Genomic DNA, 22518 nt, shown 5'->3' with positions numbered 1-22518 from the left:
TTATAGAATTTCCTCATTAATTATGCAAATTACATCCAGATTTGCATAATTGTTGCATAATTATGTCAAGCGTCACTTAAGTTTCCTACATACCAAAAATCATGAAGATCCGTCCTCCGGTTCTTGAGTTATCCTCTTATGAATATTTTCAAAGAAATGGCCCTGCAGTTCCTGAGCAAGCCGCTAGGGGGCCCAAACCTATGTCAGTTGTTCCCCAGCACAAGACCTACTTACCATCCAAATTTCGTGACCCTAGCATGTCTAGATCATGAGATATCAAAACCGGAAGTTCAGCTGCAGTACCATAAGAAGCCGCTAGGGGGTCCAAAATCTAATCATTTCGAGGTCTCATCAAGACCTACCCACCTACCAAATATGAAGTCAATCCATTGAAGCCTTCCCAAGTTATCGTGTTTACAGACAGACAGACAGACAGACAGACAGACACACACACGAACGCCTACGAAAACATAACCTTCTTGGCGAAGGTAATAATATGTATTGCATGACTTTTATCTTGATACCGAGTGGTATGATAACGAGTGCGGTATTTATTTGCTCTCTTTTGACAGCCTGACCAAGGTTTGACGATGCAACAAGTTTGTTCGTTCATGAATATGAGTGTCATAAAGGATTGAAACCTCCTTGGTATCATCTTGCCTGTCCTGAAAACCCATGGGTCGTTTCTCATTTTTTATGTGGCCCAAATTCCCGAAAGATCTTAAAAACAAATCGGTAAGTATAGCTACCCGGAATTGTCAGCTGTGACCGCTGAAGGCATCGAAATGTGATCAACTACAGTTGGTAGTAGCCTCCTTCGCAGGCTTGTTGGGTGTGGGCGTTATTTTTGTGAGCGACGCGAGTAATATGCCGCCGCGAGGGACGATTTGCTGCCGAGGGAGTTTTGCCGCCGAGAGAAGGTTGTTGGAGCGCGAATCCTTCTCTCGGCGGCAAAAACTCCCTCGGCAGCAAATCGTCCCTCGCGGCGGCATATTGCGTCGCTCACAAAAATAACGCCCACACCCCCCCAACAAGACTGCGAAGGAGGCTAGGTTGGTAGAACGTGCAGTCGCGGCGAGCGAGCGACCGTGCGCTCTAAAACAGACAAGTGTCCATGACTTTTCCAGGCTAAATGAATAACACAATATTGCTTGATATAACAGTTAACTGTTACTGTTACAGTATTGAAGGACATAAACTTCAAAACTGCGTTTCTGTCACTGTCTTAACTGTCTTTATTTATTCATTTATTTTTATTTTTTATTAAGAAATTGTAACGTTAACATGGCAATACAAAGTGTGCACTAGGCAACAATTACTAGTAATAGCGTGCAGACCTAACACATACACCACATATAACATAGAAGCAACAATAAATAGTTAAAGCGAGATGTCTACACAAGTAAAATTATCTAATAATAAATCACACATGCAATTATAATAATCAATTTTATAACAGCAAATTAAACGTTTGGTGTGGCTCAGCTGTATCCGGAAGGAGCACAGAATCTTTTTGATTTGGCAGTGAACGTGTGGAGTGCATCTGTAACTGTCTAACTTGTCTAAGTCCCTGGGCGGTCGCATTAGACAAGTTTGAATACACTTTTTTCCTCATACTAGTACGTCATGATTGCGTACATGAGTCATTGTCAAAAAGCCCGCGCTTCCCAAATTGACCAATCACAATCCAGTTTTTGTAAGTTACAAATATAAGGCGATCTTACAACATGTCGCCGGGAGACAGCGTATCTTATGACAAGAAATCAGCTAATAAATTCCTTTTGTAACAAACATTTACCCAAAATCCACAAAATAAAACAGTGAAAAACCTAAAATTCTCAATAACTTTTTGATGACGAGAAGCCATGTCCGCTTGGGCGCATGCGCTCTCCTGTCAGTGAAGGCAACATGGCGGACGAACAGGTTGGTTGCTTGTTTACTGTTTTTCCCGGTACATTTTATTCGCAAATGCCTCTATCGTGTTGAGTCATAACCCGTTGATTCAGCACGTTTTAACCTCAGGCACATCTGGGACAAAAAATGCAAGGTTGTCGTGGGGAAATGTTGACAGGAGCGACAGAAATTGTTCCTGTTCATACCTGCATGCATGACGCTTGGTGTGGTGCCAGCACCAAAATTACCATCTATCAAAAACGTGAGCCTTGAAAACGTCGCTAACTCTACTCTTCCCTAGAATGTGTAGCTAAACAGTTTTTGATTGTATGATATCGAGACACCATACAGATAAATGATGTAACTATTGGTATGAAATTATTCAGGTAAATTATACTTGCTTGCCAAAATAATATTTTTATTTCAATTTGATGGTTGTTATTTTGTGCTCTTGCTACAAAGCACAAGTATAAAATATGGAACTGAAACAGCCAGAGTCGGATGTTCTCGTATCATAGTAATTTTGCGTGTGTGCATGCATATTTTTGTGGTTCTGTGATCGAACAGAAGTCAGAAGTAATATGAGAGAACTGTTATTATATGTGATAATATGTGGTCTTGACTATACAAAGAAATGATTAGATTGTTGTTGTTGTCCTTGTTTATCGTCTATTTTTCCGCTAGACGTGGTCCCATGGTTAGATTCTGACCCCCAGGTGCCTTTCTTTCAATCTGCAACTGAAGATTGATTTTGTAAGTTGGAAATCAAGATATTTTTGTAGGACTTGATTATGCAGGAGGCAGGAAATGAGGTATCTGGGGTAAGAAACTTCTTGCTGGAGACGATTCTGTAGACTTTGATGAAGATGATTCTGTAGCACAGTAGCATTACGATGGAAATGCAGATTCATGGCATCATGACAGTAAATCTGAATAATGGAAACCAGGGATCTCCCCAGAAATTTAGGACAGAATGGAGGAGGGTGCGAAATATCGGTAAATTTGACCAAAGAACCCTGGAAAAGGGTGTAAAAACACTAGTTTTGAAAATTAACAGGGTGGAGCTGAGATAAGGACTGGGTGGAGGAGCTCCACTGCTCCATTGTTTAGGGAGGTCCCTGGAAACACTGCAAACTTTAGCCTCCTTTTGTCTTGAGGCGTTCTGGGATTGGTAATTTTTTTTTTTGGTGGGGGGGGGGATTTTCCCTGGAGAGCTATGTAGGGTTGCCGGCCAGAGCTGCTATTGCGTGCCATCAACATTTGATCAGAAATCACCCCCCCAAAAAAAAACGACCGATCCGGAACACCTGAAAAGGAGGCTACGCAAACTTTTCAACATGTACAGTATGTTATATTAGGCCATGGTCAAGGTTTCTGGGAATCTGGGTAGTAGTCAAAGCTTACACTTTTTACAGACTCAGGAAGAATTGATGTACGCTTTAAGGTTAGGGGGCCCCCTTCAGGCTCCTTTTGTAACTGCAGGCACTTTTCGTTGTCGGAGAGGATAAGTTAATACACAATAAGGAATGAATGGATTTTCATGGTTCTTTGCTGGTTAGACTAACATATGCAAATTGAATTTGATCTGCATGATTACTGAGGAAACTTCATAATTTTTATTCATGGCAATGTAATATTTTATCTAGGAAGTGACAGTCAGTGATTCTGTTGTATTCTGTAGTTTACTGGATATCAATTATGGAAATGAGGACCTCATTTAAATGAGGTAAATCATTGATTATGGAGAAATGCCATACTAATAGCTTAGCAGTGAATGATGACAATTTCATCACCTTTACAAGATAACAAACAGTGAATATACGTATATTGTATATTGTAATCTTCCACTGGTTGTGACGGAACACATGAACCATGAACACATTACACCTACAGATCTATATTTTGCCTTCCATTCTAATTCCGCTTTTGTTACAACTGACAGCTCCAAAGATACTGTTATTTTACAAACTCTTCATATTCACTGTGTCACAAGATTTAATTAACGTTAAGGGGGGGTGCCCTAATTCCGACCTAACCCTAATTCCGTACTAGTTTGAAAAATCCTTGTTGCGGCGTTATGGATGGGAACATGTGCCTAAAAATAACCACAAGAATGGACAAAGATCTTGTGTTGATATCGGTAATCTCACAGAGTTTGTTTTAGTTCGTACATTCCGACAACAGACGAGTGAAAAATCTGTTTGAAATCGACGCTTGTTCGGGGGTTGACGAGCGTGTTAAAAAACGCAGCTTTGATTTTGAAATTGCAGCTTTGGAGCAAGTCACGTAATGGTAAAAATAAGACTTGTTTTGGACAGAAAAATAGTTGCAGATCGTTTTAGTCATAATTTGTGTATTTTAAATACTAAATTCTCTCATCAGATTAACCTTTGTAAAATACTAGGTCGGAATTAGGGCACCCCTTTTGCAATAGAACGTTCCACTGGCAAAATGACGAAAAACCTGCCGTACGTTTTGCGAACCATTACGCTTGGGTGCAAGGCGTTACACTGAAGTGAAATACACAGCTGTGCAGCTTTAATCGTTGTTATCTTTATCTGTAGATATTAAAGTTCGTGTTGTGCGGGTTTTTGGTGATTACCACGATTACCAAAAGTATGTGCGTTTGCATGGAACATAGGTTGGAATTAGGACCCCTCCCGTTATATTTATATACTGTAAAGTTTTAAGTTGAAAATGAATTTACAACATTGCCTCACGTGGAAAGTAAGTTACACGTATCTACAGGATATTTTAAGCAGCAACTTGACCTTGTTGACTTTCAACTGGTAGAAACAGGTATCATGTTACACATAGTACAGACTACCTACCTGCAAACGACAGAAAATGTTTCTGTCCTAAGGTGAAGAAACATTTCGAAAGAAAATGAAGATAACTTTCAGTTTTGAAGGATAAAAATGTCAGGCTTAGTGCCATTACTAGCATAATAACATTGACATTTTGTGGAACAGACTGGTAAATGTGCCAAAGCTCCTGTAGGTGATTTATCCAATATGCATGAACAAATATGGCTGTAGTCTAGACATAGTAGAGGTCAATTACAATATTTTAGATTTGTTTCTATTGCCTCAAGGTATAACACACGACACCAGTTCTGTACTTGTCTAAGTACATCATGCTGTAGAACTTGAGTGTGGGTGGATTACACCAGTTCAGTTAGAACTGACTGAACTGGTTTAATCCAGCCATACCTCGATGCACCCTTACTCACTAAGTGTGGGTGGATGGAGGTGTGGCTCCCTTCAAACAGGGGACCTCTGACTAATTTCCCACCTAAAGAAATGCAACCTTTTCAAGTAGAATGCAAGTCTGGTAAGTGGCAAATTGGCTTTGAGTAAAACGGTGAAGTTACAGTCATGGCAGGTTGTAGTAAAAATTTTGTTGTTGTACAATTTTAAACGGGCTGTGACAGAACCAACTGCTGACAAGGATCTTAAGACAATCTATTCTGTTACAAGACATGTACAGTTGACTTTTGCAGGGCACATAAACGACTTGCGCAAGAATGGCAGTTTGCCACCATACAACGATCATACAACTGTAACAGTTAAACAAATGTGTCCGGGCACTAACTCAACTGTATACAACATGGTACTTTTTATAAATGTGAGAGTGTATTTTGAACTTCCCTTTTATTTGTTGTGTAGGATCTGGCCAGTTTAGAGGTGCTGTGTAAACAGCTATATGAGACGACCAATGCCACAGAGAGACAGGAGGCTGAGAAAGCCCTGCTAAACTTCACCAACGCTCCAAACTGTTTGAACAAGTGTCAGCTTCTGCTGGAACGAGGGACGGTAAGGCTTAACATACATGTATTCCTGTGTTATTACAATGGGTTAGTAACAATGTCTTTCATTACTCTTCTTTTATTAGTATAAAATTATGATTAAAAGAAAATCTGCACATGTGTAAACATCTGTGTAAAGTCTGAGGTTAAGTTTTGTCCAAGTATCATTTACCCTCAGGCCATACCAATTTAATTTGTTGGTTCTCGGATTTTTTCAGAAAAAATATGAAGCGACAGGGCGAAAAAAAATAAAAATAAAAACAGGTCTAGGCGTCCTATTATAGGCTTAAATGCTACAAAATGAGCCATGAAGTCAACACAAAAGGCTGGGTTAAAATTAACATTGAATTTTGAACTTTTAATCAAATCACTGCAATGATAGATGGGAAAACTGTAACAACTAGGAAGAAAAGGACTTTCCTCACCTGTTGGGGGGCAAAATATGAGCATTTTTCAGTTGATTCAGGACCAGAATCAAATTTTTTTTTTTTTGCAAATCAGAAAAAAACGAAGAGGCGAATCCGAGAACCAACAAATTAAATTGGTATGGCCTCACAGCCAAACAAATAGATAAGTACCCTCATTCACCTAACCTCACATGACATAACAAAGTTTGTTATCCCTGTAGTCTGGATATGCCCAGCTGTTAGCTGCCTCCTCCCTTACCAAACTGGTGTCCAGGAACTCAGCTGGCTTACCACTGGAGCAGAGGATTGACATCAGTATGTATCAGCATGAATCAGGCTAAAACAAAGGTTTCAAAATACTGGGTGCAATTCTGTGAACCTGTTGTTGGAGCTGTGAACATTATTTTTCACTGAGTGTACAGGGTTATGTACATGTATGTAAAGCAACTATTTATGCATATTAGTATTTTAGACATTTAAGTGTTATGAAAGTAAGAGAATTTTGTGTTTTATCAGTTATTAAAAGTTTGCAATAGAATTTTAAAGTCAAAGTCTGAAGAAAGGTAGACATTTAATCTGTTTTATTTTTTTAATGTTGTGCACCAGTGCACCTGTATTTTGCAACAATGAATTTTGACTCCTGATACAATATAATGGTACCTCACAGTCTGTAGGCAGCTAGTTATATAAGGCTCTAATTGTCAAGGGATAACTATTTTGCTTCTAGACAAAGCAATAGTTTCTAATACAATACATTTTTTTCTGTTAGGAAACTATGTCCTGAACTACTTGGCTACAAGACCAAAGTTGGCCAACTTTGTCACGCAGGCCCTCATTCTGGTGAGTGTGTTTGGTATTGTCATTCATGTACAGTTTGTTTGTCTAAAAATATAAAATATACTAGTAAATCGCGGATAGCATATGATGTAAAAACCACAAGCACACCTTTGCTGAAAGAGTTTTTGTTTTCCAGAAGTTGTACATGTCACAGGTGTCATTTTAATAACAATAGTATGCTTCTTTTTTCAGCTATATGCCCGCATCACAAAGTTGGGCTGGTTTGACTCAGAAAAGGAGGACTTTATCTTCAGGAATGTCATTGATGAAGTGACAAAATTGTTACAGGTAATTACAACCCAAAAGAATTTTATCCATCTTAAACATCATGTCGTCTAGTATAATTGATGCTTAATGCATTAACAATCATGTTATAGTACAAGGGGAAAGTAATGCCTTTAATGAAGAATTTGTTATGTTAGTCCTTTAATTTCAACAAAGCTGTCAAAGTATGAAGAACCCACCATAAAATTGACTTGGAACATTGTCCTTATCATACATGTACACGGAGTCCCATTAAGAAATCTCTCTCTCTCTCTGTTTAAGGGCTCTGTCGAGCACTGTATCATCGGGGTGCAAATCCTGGCAGAGCTGACTAATGAGATGAACCAGCCAGACACAAGTAGGCCTCTCACAAAACACAGGAAGGTAAGAGGAGCGCTTGTCTGCTACTGGTCTATCAAAGCCTGGACTGATGCAGTACTCATATGAAAGTAGATGTACTATATATAATTTACATACAGGCATACACTCTATTCTAACTTTGGTTCGTTCATGAGATTAAAATTTCTTATATTGTTTGACACCTGTTGATGGAGAAGTGATTGGCATTTGAATATTCACATAAAATACAGGGGAGAGTTTTGATTGGCTCTGAGTCACATGGTCCTTGTAATGGCATGGTAACAACAGCACGTCGGCAGAACGTACGCAATGTATTGTACATAGCATTTCGGCAGAACGTCTCATATAAGATTGTATTCGCTCATATAAGGTTAGCATTTCGACAATAGTTTCCAAATGTTATGTCGGAAAGAATATCCTCTGCAACAGGCAGAATTCTGATGCAACGTTGACCAAAAATCCAACTAAAAACGCGAAAATACGGGGTTCTGCGCAGGCGCAGTACGTTCTGCCGGCGTGCTGGTAACAACATTGAAGTACCTTGAGCATCAATGATAATGTTGTTTCAAAATCTGTAATTATTGTGATCATCTTATGTACCTATTAACCTATTAGAAGACAGATGTATTTGGATGTTAAGTCAAGCCTTATTTCTCTTGTGACCACCCACCAGGTTGCATCGTCTTTTCGTGACACGATGCTGTATGATATATTCACCCTGTCCTGTACTTTGCTCAGACAGGTGGGTACATTTTACAGTAACTTAGTAGATTATTGAATGATGATTTTTGATAACTAGAAAGAACTACAAGGAATTTCTACAAATGTGTGATCATAACAAATGGGGTATCATTGTGAAGAAGAATTATCAAGCTTTCCAGAGCTGTATAAACTATAATACAAATCCATGCAGTAGATGAAGTAACAATGGAGAAAAGATTGACAAGGTCAAATTTAGAAGCATTTCAGTTTTTTCCTTTATGAGGATTGTTATTCATTATATTGCTCTCAGGTGTGTTCTAGTTATACAAATTTGGTAGCAGGACATGACACTTTGTTCATGGCTTCTTGGTAAACCAATTCTCTTTTTATGTGGACATCTCTTTTCCAGCTGAATGATGCATTTGGTGTTGTTTTGTCTTTCAGGCTTCTGGAAAGAACCTTAATTTCCAAGATGAGAACCAGGTAGTAAGTCGTGCAGTTCTTTTATATCAGGTTGCAGGGCTGAGATTTTTTCAAACATGAGTTGTGAAAATGAGACAATGTTTGTCTTTTACAGTTGCTTATAGAAAAAATTATCTATTATGATGACTTGTCGCTATATACAGACTATATTTGAAGTATCTTATGAGAATCTTTGCTTGTTGCTTTTAGTTGTATTTTTTTTTACTATTTACTGTTTTTTTAGTTATTGTACTTAGTTTAGTTATTGTACTTGTAGTAACATTAATATCATCATGAAATGGCCCTACCTCTGGGGTGTTGCCAAATAAAAGAAAAATACTTTTATTGTTGTACAAATAAAGCATCAATGTGGCAATGTTTTGTTGTTTACCTTGTACCTAACCAAATTTTTAAACATTTCTCCCAGCATTCCTTGATGACACAGCTGCTTCGGCTGGCTCATAGCTGTCTGACCTTTGACTTTATCGGAACGTCCACCGACGAGTCCTCAGACGACCTCTGTACTGTTCAGATTCCGACCAATTGGAGAACAGGTCAGGGGTCAACCACCGACTACATGTATATCTCCACCGTATGTGACGGAAGTCAGTATAGTCCCCAGGTCATGTCTCCCAAATCTTGGCGTCCTGGCAAGTAGTGATTTTTTCTAGAACTTAAAACATCAGCTGTGACCTGTTCAGTGTTGGTACCTTTGGGCTTCTGTAGTTGCTTGCCACTACTCTTTTCTACTGAAGTCTTTCCCATTATAGTGAGTACCATTTTTTGTTGTATATCATTTCATTTCTCTGGTAAGCACACTCTGATGTCATTTTTAAACTTGGTTCTTTAGATGTGATGGAGACAAGGTTGAATACTGTAAATCTGGAATATCGTGATGGTTATGTGTTAGAGGTTTTGTGGAAATCGTCACGCAACAAAGAGTTGTACAGTAATGCAATCTGTGTGCCCACTGCAAAACATAGGGAATGCCTCCCTTTCCCCCTACTGCAAAGTTACTCTCAATCTGCAAACTCAAATGAATTTGCAGGAGATTTCTGTCAAAGAACTAAGGGCACTGGGATTGCAAATCGAAAGCCGTAAATCTGCTGTTGATAGTTTTTATCAGTAGCTGTGTCACCTCTCTTCCTACCCATCATATTCAAATTACTGTCATGACTACATACTACATGTACAGTAATATTGATGGTGCTTCTCTTTTCTACAACTTCTGTGTCACATTGCTGGGCAACTTAATAGATTTCTTTCTTTCAATGATTTCATTTGCATAGTTTATGGAGGGGATAATTATTTTTGGAAGTACAGGGTTACGGAGCTTTACTTTAGTTACATTGGCTTGTAGTTTCCTTTGATACTGCCATGGTTTCCTTCACTGTGGATGACTACCTGTAGTACTGTGGATATCTATATTTGGTCTGTGCAAAGATCAGCTAATAGTAATACAATACAACCATGTATTGACATGATTGTACCTGTATGTTACCAAGATATGAACAAAACAGTTTTTTATGGACTACAGATTGAAAGTTGATCTTGAACCTTTAAAACTAGCAAATATATGTGTTTTGCCTCAATTGCAAATTCCATTGCAGTTATACCAGTTATCCACTTCCGAGTCAATTTTTTGTATGAGTTTTGTATGATTATTACGTGAAGCCGTATGATGGAGGTTATGATTTTCATGTTTCTTCCTATCAGTGACCCTTTCTTTTTCTTTTACAGTGTTTCTTGACCTTTCAACAGTGACATTATTCTTTGACCTGTATGAGACATTACCACCATCACTGTCCCCACTGGTAAGTACCTTTTTGGTCTTGCAATGAAAGATTTAAAACCTTTTCCAACACAAAGAATTGACTCATGCTTTCTAATTTATATAGTTCAGTGTCACTAGAACTAAGTAAGTTTACTGTCTATAAGTGTTGTTTACCTGGATGTCTAACCTTCATCAGTGTGTCTGCCCGTCCATTCTCCCCTGCAGTCCATCTCCTGTCTGGTGCAGATAGCCTCTGTCAGGAGATCCCTGTTCAACAATGCAGAAAGGGCCAAGTTCCTGTCCCACCTGGTACAGGGGGTGAAAAGGGTACTCAACAACCCTCAGGTACTGTTTCAACCTTATGCTGTTAAGTTGAATCTACCACTAACTAGGACTGCGTACCTATTTATTTATCTATTCAAATCACAAAATATACGGTGGTGCATGAGGCAGCAGGTCTTGCGTATGTTTTGTACCAGGAATTATAATTATAAAATGCAAATGATGCAGACTAGAAGAGCTAGAAGAAGATATAAAATAATATCAGTAAACTAAACCCTGTATGACATTTGTTTTTTTACAGGGTTTGTCGGAGCCAAGCAATTACCACGAGTTCTGCCGACTTCTCGCCAGACTGAAGTCAAACTACCAGCTGGGGGAGCTGGTCAAGGTCGACAACTACCCAGAAATCATTGCTCTCATAGCAAAGTTTACAGTGGAGAGTTTACAGGTGAATGGTCAAAGGTCATGAAGTAGATTCTGAAGGTTTTAATTTGGCTCCACAAAAATCATTTTGAGGTTGTACATCATACAATCCCCTCCATAGTTCTCAAAATGTTTTAGAAGTCTGAAATCTCCTATTTCATGTTCCAGATGTGGCAGTTTGCCCCCAACAGTGTTCACTACCTGCTCAGCCTATGGCAGCGTATGGTGGCGTCTGTGCCATATGTGAAGGCCACTGAGCCACATCTACTGGAAACCTACACACCTGAGGTCACCAAGGCATACATAACATCCAGACTGGAGTCTGTTCACCTAGTCATGAGGTAAGGGGAAGTTTGTATCATTTCTCCCTTAAGAGCAAAAAGTTTTCTGGAATTCAATTGATAACAGTTATTAAACCATTTCCTGCTTATTTTCAGGGATGGGTTTGAAGATCCCCTAGAAGACACTGGGTCCATACAACAACAACTAGATCAGGTAAGATTGGCATATTTAAGTTTTCATGGTGTTTAATTGTACAGTCCGTAACTTACCCAGGTACACTAACACTAAACTTAACAGTGTACAATAAAGTACCGACTAGTGGCACATCTCCCAGCATTTATGTTGAATATATTCATGTTGAAGTGAAATATGTGTATGTAGGGAATGCATGGGGGTAGTGATGCTCATATCATATTACAGAACACTCTTCTCACAAGTTAATTGTCTCCTGATAATGTATTTACTGAAAAGTAAATTTATTGGAAAATAAGACTTTCCCCCAGACTTGAGTGCTCCTTTAAGATGTGTCTTGTTGCCTTCTCAGCTGTCCACTATAGGCCGGTGTGAGTATGAGAAAACATGTACGCTGCTGATCCAGTTGTTTGATGAGTCGGCTCAGGCCTACCAGAGACTGATCCAGTCACCCGCACCAAACGGCACTGACTTAGCAATCCAGGAGGGTAAGGAGAAAAAAAACTTCCATTATTGTAGTATAAGGCTGCAACAATTTGATTACTGGACTGTTGGAGATTTGTAAGAAATAATGGAGGAAACAGGCAACTGAAAAAGTAATAGAAAAACAGAAATCCTACCAGTGTGACTGTAATTTTTCTCAATAATTTATAATGAAGGGAAAATACTGCAATCGTTTTAAAGAAAGATATCTGTGGTGCTACAAAAGTGTTTGCTGTCCTTGGTACTGAAATGACGATTACTTTATAGCAAGTCTTTATTTCTCATTGTCAGTTAACCACAATTCTCCCCTGTCTCCCCAGGTCGGCTGACATGGCTGGTGTACATCATCGGGGCTGTCATCGGTGGCCGTGTGTCCTTTGCAAGCTGTGACGAGCATGATGCTCTGGATGGAGAACTCGTCTGCAGGTAGGGACTAGTTATTACGTGCACTTTCTATTTGTGTTAAGCCTTAAGTTTAGGCATATTTGTTTTTATGACAGATGTTGCAAAGTAGCTCATTCACCACTATAATCTATCTTTTAGTTGTGTGCTCATATGTTTTTAGGTTCCCAAATGAAGTCTCCGTAGAATTAAGTCAGTGTGGCCTAATTTTGTGATAATCATGCACACTTTCCTTAGGAGGTAAGTCTGAAGTATTACCTTGTTTCTGTCCATGGCAGAGTCCTGCAGTTGATGAACTTGACAGACTCACGGCTGGCACAGGGAGGCAGCGAGAAGCTGGACTTGGCCATGCTCAGCTTCTTTGAGCAGTTTCGAAAGATCTATGTAGGCGACCAGGTGCAAAAGACGAGCAAGGTTTGTCTGTGGTCTTTTTTCCTGATCTTTTTTTTTCTACCTCATGCCTTTTGCCCAAGTCTTTAGTTGTGTGAGATGGACAGGCGTGATCGACGTTGAAGATCCCAACAATGTGTTGAAAAGCAAAGTAATGTTATTGTGATACAACCTAGAAACTTTACCTGGTTGATGTTCAGGTAACTCCCATTAGCAACATTTTTCAGGGCCTAAGTGGACTCTACTCTTCGTAGCTTTGTTGTGTAGTGGCAAGGAGTAGTAAAGTCCCTTCAGGCCCTGAGTTAGGTAGCTGAGGAGTTACATTACATTGCCAGGTTGGTTTCCTCTAGGTTGTTTCCCAAGAACTTTATTTTCCTATGACTTACCAATCGGACATTTATTCGCAAAATGTGACAACTACAAAAAAAAAATTTGGGAACAAATTTGGAAAAGGATGATAGAAACATTAAAACACAGCACATGTTTCCTTGCACTAGGTTCAGCCAACCGTCCTGGTCTGTATTGTTCTAGAATTGGGAATGTGGATGTGGGAATGTGGAAGTAGTAAACGGGGACCGCTTTGAAAAAACTGAAACTGAAAAGAAAATGGTTGTGTCAGTGGTTACAGATTTACTATTGGCCTTGCTTGGCATGTTGTCTTTTGTAGTAGATACCAGGCAATTGTCTTATTACACAAGTATATACATATAAAAAGGCCAGGGATGTATGATGGCATTGTAATCCTTTAGGAAAGTATATGTCTATTCACTTTTGCCAAATTTGCCTCTTTTTACATTTGTAAGCAGTCTGGATGTAACATCTATTTGAAAATCTATAGTCAGTATAGGAGATTCAAAATGTGTTGGAAATTGCTTGAGGTATTGCAAATGTCCATCATACAAGAGATGATACTGACTGTTAGATTTTGAATCATTTTGTTGCGTCGTAGTCTGTTGCAAAATGGGAAAACAAAGGCCTTGAAGCTTTAGGGTTGTCAATCTTCTTCGGCACAGTGCACATAAAAGCCCCTGGGCTGTCATCTCTTTATCTGGTACAAAATCTAGTTTAATAAGTTCTATAAAGAATCTGTTTCAAAAGTATCACCTGAAGTATTGGCAACCCTCATATCTGTAAATCAGAAATTAAAGATCATGATGTTGCAAGCATCCATTCCAGGGCTCGAAATTCATTTTTTGCCAATTAGGGTGGACAGCTCCAATTTGGGGGCACAAAAGTGCAGATGCACCCAGTATTTCGAGCCCTGCATTTTGTGGTGTCTGCATATAAGGGTGAAACACTGTTGTGTTTTCATGCAGACGAGTTGGCGCTACCTAGTGCAGGCAGTCCGTAAGGTAGGCCAGGCGCCCTCCTTGCAGTTTCCCCGCTAATGGCGCCGTCACATTCGTCGTAGGCCGTCGTTGTCCAGTTTTGATGTCAAAGAATTTTGGAGCAGGCTGTGACAAAACGATTAGCATCTAAGTCTGCCCTTTTAGTAACAAGACATCTGGAGTTGGAGTTTGCAGGATACATTTGAAACCAACTGCCTACAACTTTTTCAGACAGAATTTTCCTTAACAAGACAGCCAAATGGTGTACAACATATGCACGGCTATCCCAAGATTGCCTTTAGTTTGGGACTGTATGATGATCGTACGACGATATGTGACTGGACCCTAACCTGCATGTGGGCTTGCCTGCCTGCCAATTGTTCTTTTATTGCGGGGGAAAAATTGAAGACCCAGGGTTCATACAAAAAGACAGGAAAGCCTTGAAACTTGTACATTTCAAGGTTTCCGAACTTAGTTCTTTGTTGGGAAAAAAATAAACTCAATGATGATGCACCTGTCAGTAGAAGTCCAACCGGAAGTACTGGTACTTCTAGGGATTGTTGGACCTTCATTTTAATTTGACTGTGTCAGGTTGTATGAACCCTAAGTAGTACAGCATTCTTTGTTGATTCTACAGTGCACATGACTACATGTAAGTGACAGTGGGTATATTATCTGCCATTCAAAATAATATTGGGAAATACTAATGCAACCCAGTTCATCGTTTAGTTTGTATGTTTTGATTTTGTTGTTCAAACACATATTTACTCAGATTTATTGGGGTTATTAATTCACACTCACACTCACTGTCCAGTCTATTGGGGTATTGAAAAAAAAACAAATGCTCAATACTTTATGCTTCAGTGTTTCACGTACAAAAACGATGTTGAAGCTTCATAAATGTAATGTGCATAATATCGATCTCCACTAGTATCAGTGTATGCTGTATATTGATAAAATATTTTTTGATGTTAACATCAGTAACGGTTGCAGCAAAAGAATCCAGTCTACTTTGCAAGCTTGTAATCTCAAACTGTAAGACAGCCTAATTATGATAATCAAGAAGACATTTTATGATATAAGATATATACTTTTACACACACAATATGATGTATAGCGACTTGCAGTAATTTCCAAGCAGATATTAGGGGAGGCCAGGTCGTTGCCTGTGTCAACCTGCCTCTCCAGGAATGCCACCAAGTAGTTTGATTAGGAAATACTTCTGGAGAGTTAATTATAAGAAAAAGTAATGATTTAGCATCCACAACATCTGCTTGGAATAATTAACAAGCTGTTCATGTACAGTCAAACCCTCCCAAGAAGACTTTTTTGTCAGAAGCATACACCACCTATAGCATTGTCATAAAATGCGACCATGCAGTGAGAAATAGGCACAAGTCTCACCATGATTTTTGGCTAGTCATCATCAAAAGTCACCACATGCTTGAAAAATTCACAGTTGTCATGGTCAAGGATTAGGCCATGTGCAGCCCCAATTCATGCTGGTCGTGTTGGACAGGTGGTCTTCTCGAAGAGGTGGTCGCTTGGGCAGGTTTGACTGTACTGTACTTGCAGTCATGACAGATCATACCCAGATGTTCTACAAATCAGCATTATTTTTTGTTGCTATGTCTTTAGGCAGTTCTCCATTGTTTTATACTCCACATACAGAAACAAAACTCAAGGAAGTCAAACACATATTTTGAAGCACTATATCAGCCTCTGTCTTGCAGTTTCTTGTTTGATTGATAAACCTTGATTGATTGAATGATTGATGTATTGATTGATTGGTCAGTTGGTTGATTTTGTTAGGTTGAGTCTTTGTCTATAAATGAAGTTCTCAAGTCTGTTGGCTGCTTGGCTTATTGAGGTTATGAGGGAAGAGGTGAGGGTCTGACAAAATATAACAAAGATGCAGATGCAAGTCATAAACATGATTGATTGATTGATTGATTAACCTTCCTATCCTTTCCCCTCAGGTTTACAAGCGACTGTCAGAAGTTCTCGGGCTGAATGACGAATCAATGGTCCTGAGTGTGTTCATTGGGAAAATGTACGTGTTCAGGTTGCCTGCCATCATTGCCTGAAACATTATTGGCAATATGTGAAGTACATGTACTGCATTGTACAGTGGAACAAAATGCAATAATGAGTAAGGCATTGTTTGATTTTTGGTCTGTATCACAAGGTACATTTTGTACCTGTATCTGTATCTGTATTCACAAGCTGTAAGCCTTAGTCTAAGTCTCCAGCTGAATGTATTTGATTGGTTCACAGTATCACCAACTTGAAGTACTGGGGCTCCAGCGAGTCTATTATTTCCCGGACACTACAACTCCTGAGCGACTTGTCTGTTGGATATCCTTTTGTTACTTCATCCCAGAGGAGTGAAGTTACTGTATTGTTTTTGGTTGGCTTGTCTGTGTGTGTGTGTGTGTGTGTGTGTGTGCGTGTGTGTGTGGATGGGCATATGTATGTGTGTATGTTTATGTGTACATGTGTATATATGTGGCATTCAAAAGATCACAAAGCATCGTGGTAAAGGGGCAATGCCTGCCATGTCTGATTACCATGTTACACAATGTAAATGTGGATGGGTCATTTTTAATCTGTAAACATGTGTTAAGGCTCTCATTGTACTTCCTTGTGTAGCATTTTTGGATAATGAATGTTTGCCTTGTGCTACAGGCATAATGCCCCATACTTGTAAAGTATCTACTTGAATGTCATGTTGTCATTTATGTCATAGTGTAGAATAGTAAAGTGAAGTCTGTTTGGTTTGTCCTTAACGCTGTCTCACCTACAGCAGTGTTCGTAAGTTGGTAAAGCTGGAGGCTGTGCAGTTTGTGCTGAATAATCATACGGTAAGCTATTGTACATGTACAGTAGCATGGAAGCTGTTTCTGCATAGTACAGTGGAAGCATGGGGCATGCATCTATTGCAGAGTGTTTGAGTTCCTGTTTTTCTCTGCAAAAATCATAGAAGCTAATAGTGCAATATGTTTGATTATGGTGTTGAACAGTGTATATTTTATTATGTTCTTTATGCTGTCAGTGTTAAACGAGAAATTGTCTTCTTTCATTTAATGTACATGTATGTCATGAGTGACAGCCAGTAAAGGTTAGTCACACCTGTTCTTCCACACATTCATGTGTGGTGAAGTTTGATAAACAAGCTGACAAATTTGTCTGCACCTTCCAGAGCGAACATTTCCCTTTCCTGGGGGTGAACACGACCAACCCGCTGGGTGACATGCGGTGTCGGACGACGTTTTACATTGCCCTGGGGCGGCTGCTGATGGTGGATCTGGGGGAGGATGAGGAGAGGTTTGAACAGTTCATGCTGCCCCTCACCTCCGCGTTCGAGTCGGTTGGACAGCAGCTGTCCAACATGGACCGGGGTGGGCCATTCAATGAGGAACAGACAAAGGTTAGTTGGTATTAAGGTTCTGTACAATTGGCATCTTGTGGCACTAGAGTTTGGCCCAAAATTAAGAGGTTCAACTGTATTATGTTACTTTGAATTTACATTGTACATTATACAGCATCAGATTTATTTTCTCCTCTTACAATTTTTGTCAATGCAGAGAACGTTGATTGGTTTGGCTCGGGACCTCCGAGGGGTGGTGTTCGCCTTCAACACAAAAACCAGCTACATGATGCTTTTTGACTGGATGTATCCTTTTGACTTGGCACTGGAATACATGGCACTTACATGTATTTACATCGCATGTAGTGTGTTGTAGAGGGAATGTAGAATGTAATTTTAAAAGTTTTCATTGTTGAAAAATTTTATTTGTTTCAAACAAGCTTAGAAGATGATTGGCAAAAATTAATTTTTAGACTAGCTGGTTGTTGTCATATGCAGATTCTGAAAGATGATTCTCAAGGACATACTGTTATTCTGGGTACATAAGTACTGTTTTGGGTGGCTGACTCATGGGTTTGTATGTCAGTTTGTCTGGATAGAGAAGGTGGGTGGGGGAAGATTACCAGGCAGAATGACAGGAGGTCAAAGGTCTCAGAATCTGCGTGGGAGTCAACATGGGGGAATTCAGGAAGCCGAGGATATCACACTTCCCATAAGTTCAAAATCTCAGATTTCCTGTCAGTAAACTGGATATGTCCCTAACCATAGTCTCAGGTACCCCTCCTACCACCCCATCCTGCTGCGAGCGGCAGAGCTGTGGTACCACGACCCTTTAGTCACCACCCCGGTCCTCAAGCTGATGGCAGAACTGGTCCAGAACCGGTCTCAGCGGCTGCAGTTTGACGTGTCCTCCCCCAACGGCATTCTTCTCTTCAGGGAAACCAGCAAGATGTTGGTCAGCTATGGTGAGTGGCACAGCTGAATTTTGGAAAGTTGCCTTCTGTGTGTTTGTCTAAGCCTTTGTTTATTCATTAAATATTCCAAATGGCCTTCTGACTGCTTCCCCTTTTGAGGGAAGATGTCAGGATCAGATAAAGTGTAACAAGGTACAGGTTACATGGTTGAAGTCCTAACAAAGGTGGTCTTGTGTTTAGGGTTGTTGATTTGGAATTGAGATAATCCCTAGCTGACTGCAATGTTGTACCCTTGGGAGAGGCACTTTACACCAGTTCTATTTCCTCCCCATGAACTTAATTGTCTCTTACTGTTTTTGACAGTTTTTGGCATTGCATGCATCTCTCTATGTTTGTGTTGTGTTTATCCTACAGGGAGTAGAGTTCTAACGTTAGGAGAGGTACCCAAGGACCAGATCTACGCCCTGAAGTTGAAGGGTATCGCCATCTGTTTCTCCATGCTGAAGGCAGCCCTGTGTGGTGGTTATGTTAACTTCGGAGTCTTCAGACTATACGGGGATGGAGCACTAGATGATGCTCTCAACATATTTATCAAACTACTTCTGGCCATTCCACATAGTGACTTACTGGTGGGTGTTTAGATGAAAACTACTTCACAGAAATTGCTTTGTAAGGTGACAGTTGATTTTTGCTGCTTCAGTTTTCTCAGAATTGAAGGAAAAAGGTCACATGTATCACAAATCAACCTTCAGCCTACTCATATTTATTTTGTATTTCTATTTAGTAGTTTGAAGTTGATTATACAACACCATACCTTTAGCTGCATCAATAAAGCTTCTATTTGGCAGCAACAGTTAAAAAGTTGATTCCTTAGGTTATAGGTCACATATTTACTAGTTATTTGAAATTGAGTCTTGTCAGAACTTGAAGCTGTTTTGTTTTTGTTCTTCAGGACTATCCAAAGTTGAGCCAAGCCTACTACTCGTTGTTAGAGTGCCTTGCCCAGGATCACATGAACTTCATCAGCAACTTGGACCCCCCAGTGTTCATGTACATACTGTCTTCAATACAGGAGGGGCGTCACAGCTCTAGGTACACTTTGTTTGTTTGTTTGTTTGAGCCTTTGTTTTTGTGCTCAGATCATTAATTCAAGATCAAGAATGTTTGCAAACCACTGATTAGTCACCAAACTAGAATACTATGTAGAACTTTTAGACCTGTTGTAGTTTCTATCTCTAGCCATTGTTCACAACAGCAGGTTATAGAAAAAAGATAATGTTGAGAAAAGGTGTTGATGTTCCTTGCATTTATCAACTTGTACAGGTTTTGTTGTGACTTGCTCTTAGCCTGTTGTTACAACACAAGTCTTCCTTCATCAATGTTGTTACCTTCTGGTTCTGTCCCTTGCAGATACGATGGTATGCACGGGGTGCTGTGCCACACTGGACCACATTGTCACCTACTTATTCAAGAGATTATCCAAGGGGAACAAAAAACGCCCAACAGCCTCCTCTATGCAAGAAAACGATGCATTCCTGAGAATACTGGAGGTCCACCCTGAAATATTCCAACAGGTTTGTACATTTTGCATGTAGTTTGCCTTTTTGGATCAATTGAATCTGGTAGATTTACTACATTGAATTGGAGTAGTAGCTTATAATATAGAACTCAAGACTGCTAGATAACAAAATCAAACAAAGGAAATATAGCTGAATGTAAAAAGACGATAGCATGTCCAGGAAAAAAGATACAAACACGGAAGTTCAGTTGTAGTGAGTGGAAGGCGTTCAGCACCAAGGACAGACATTACCTACTGTCAGGCCTAAATCAACTGTGACCTTTGTCTTCTCAAGACCTACCTACACACCAAATGTCACAATCCATCCATACCTTCATCCACACACACAAAGATACATGTTTTTCACAGTTTTACATGCATAATACATGTATGTATCTCGGACGATTCTTGTTTTTTTAGATGCTGTCCACAGTGCTGAATATCATCATGTTTGAAGACTGCAGAAACCAGTGGTCGATGTCCCGTCCACTCCTGGGCCTCATCCTTCTCAATGAAGAGGTAACTACTTCAGTATGTAGAAAATCTCTTTTATTTTCACTAAAGGACTCTTAAGTTGTTTCATGTTTATGTTCGTGTTTACTCTTTATGCTTATGTTTGTGCATATGTTCAATAATATTTATGTTTGTGCTTATGTTCAATTTATGTCTGTGCTTATGTTCAATTTATGTCTGTGCTTATGCTCATTTCCACCTTATGCTTGTGCTTATGTTGATGCTTTATGTTACGGTAATTCTTGCAGTGCCAGTACTATGCTGGGTGTTAGCAAAACAATCAACAGTCAAGCACTGAAGTGGTTACAAGAGGCATGTTTCTTTCTAACTTTGACTATTTTTTATGTTTCAGTATTTCAACGAGTTGAGGAAAACTATCATCAGCTCGCAGCCGCCTGACAAGCAGCAGGCCATGGCACTGTGCTTCGAGAACCTCATGGATGGGATAGAAAGGTCTCTGCTTACAAAGAACAGAGATAGGTGAGGAATTCAATACAGTTTGAGCACATGTTTAGTATATCACAGTTCAGGGCTCAAAATACCAACTTAGTGCAGGTAACATTGGAACTGTACTGGTAGCTCCTCCTAACCTGCACTGGTACATGTACTGGGTTTAGTATACATATAGGTGAATGTGGGTTTTGTGGCTGCATTGACTGTTTCCACCTATGAAGTATAAAAGAAATTATGTCAGTTTTCAGTATGATCCCTTCTTCCAAAATCTATGAGTGCAGGTAAAATTTGTCTGGTGCAGGTAATTTCCAATGCCTTAAAATATATACATGTATATGTATATCAAGACTTAAGTTTTGTGCATTGAAATGTGTATACATGTAGTTCATGCTAAAACAAGTGTCTTTTTTTCCAACACAGATTCACACAAAACCTGTCTGTCTTCAGAAGAGATGTGAACGATTCCCTTAAGGCTCCCTCCAGCTCACCTGTAGGCTTAAACTCTGCTGACATGATGAACTAATGTGGTCAAAAACTGGAAAATCTGCAATATACATGTTATAAGTTAGACCTGGTCTTGATGGGAATCAGAATCTACACCAGGACTGTCTCCTGCTATAATTTCTTTCCATCCCACTTATTGTTTTGCAGCACATACACCTTCCCCAGCTTGGGTTGGTACAGGAATATAGTATATTGTAAAGCTTGTAAAGCAAGGCTACTGAAGGGGAAAAGTTGTCCTGTGGCACAGAATACTTGATAGCGAAATGATTTCCAAATGCTATATTTCTAAGCACTTGATGACCAAGCACTTTGGATTGTTGCTTCCCACCCAAAGAGGACAATGTAATGCCTGTTATGAAACCATCCGCCAGCTTGTTTTAAAGACTATGATGATAGTGTTTATATACATGGCACTGAAATTCAAACCACCTTTGAGGGCGGTGTATATGGTGAAGCCTCTTTCCACTAGAGGCTGTGACTGCTGAGCAACCAAAGATTTGACAGGTTGCTCAATAAATTTCATAGGTACCGAATTTGTTGTTTTTAAAAACATACTTGAACATTGCGCACCATATTCCAATTACAAAATCAAGGGTCTCAAAAGTCCAACTTTGGTTGTTCAGCGGTCGCGGTCAAAGGGAAAAGTGGATTTTACTGAGCGTTATCTGTTGTTGTCTCTCAGTGCTCATTATGGATCATCAGGGATGTAATTGTTGCATTCTGAATCATGGCAAGTACATTAGGAGGGAATTTACACTTCTTAAGTCTAGTATTGTCAGATGGGACTAGATACATGATGTACATGTAAGCCATTTCTAGAATTTGAATACAACTTTTGATAAGATGATTATACTGTAATGTGGTGGGGGAAATGTCTTGTATGTACTGCTTTCTATATGATATTAAAATGTAAGACA

General features: G+C 39.5%; 1 protein-coding gene across 4 annotated transcripts; it reads left to right on the top strand.

The window, feature by feature from the left end:
* Positions 1–1889: 1889 nt before the first annotated feature.
* Positions 1890–22507, top strand: LOC109478521 (exportin-7-like). Of its 4 annotated transcripts, none has more exons than XR_002140734.1 (29): positions 1890–1923; positions 5562–5708; positions 6330–6423; positions 6878–6948; positions 7138–7233; positions 7492–7593; positions 8243–8311; positions 8716–8754; positions 9161–9287; positions 10474–10547; positions 10733–10852; positions 11091–11237; positions 11381–11553; positions 11650–11707; positions 12039–12174; positions 12490–12595; positions 12850–12985; positions 16269–16342; positions 16567–16647; positions 17090–17153; positions 17492–17719; positions 17877–17965; positions 18434–18624; positions 18988–19202; positions 19526–19665; positions 19984–20147; positions 20552–20650; positions 20997–21124; positions 21518–22507. XR_002140734.1 is itself a non-coding variant. In XM_019780124.1 (29 exons), the coding sequence occupies exons 1-29, from the start codon at positions 1909–1911 to the stop codon at positions 21618–21620; spliced, it is 3285 nt and encodes a 1094-aa protein (XP_019635683.1). In that variant the 5' UTR covers positions 1890–1908; the 3' UTR covers positions 21621–22507. The 4 variants fall into 4 exon arrangements, 1 of the variants encoding a protein (XP_019635683.1); XR_002140732.1 differs by having other exon boundaries at positions 8716–8757; XR_002140733.1 differs by having other exon boundaries at positions 8716–8757; positions 20552–20662.
* The last annotated feature ends 11 nt before the right edge of the window (positions 22508–22518 follow it).

Source organism: Branchiostoma belcheri, unplaced genomic scaffold (genome assembly GCF_001625305.1).
Source record: "Branchiostoma belcheri isolate BF01 breed outbred unplaced genomic scaffold, Haploidv18h27 scaffold44, whole genome shotgun sequence".
NCBI classification, from domain to species: Eukaryota; Metazoa; Chordata; class Leptocardii; order Amphioxiformes; family Branchiostomatidae; genus Branchiostoma; species Branchiostoma belcheri.
Note: the sequence above shows the minus strand (reverse complement) of the source record. Positions and strands in the feature narration are given on the sequence as shown.

What these genes read in the sequence shown, in the direction of transcription:
- LOC109478521 (XM_019780124.1), top strand. An exon ending in AAGTGACAAAATTGTTACAG is followed by an intron (nt 7,234 to 7,491) that starts GTAATTACAACC and finishes TCTCTGTTTAAG; the next exon opens with GGCTCTGTCGAGCACTGTAT. An exon ending in ATTTCCAAGATGAGAACCAG is followed by an intron (nt 8,755 to 9,160) that starts GTAGTAAGTCGT and finishes CATTTCTCCCAG; the next exon opens with CATTCCTTGATGACACAGCT.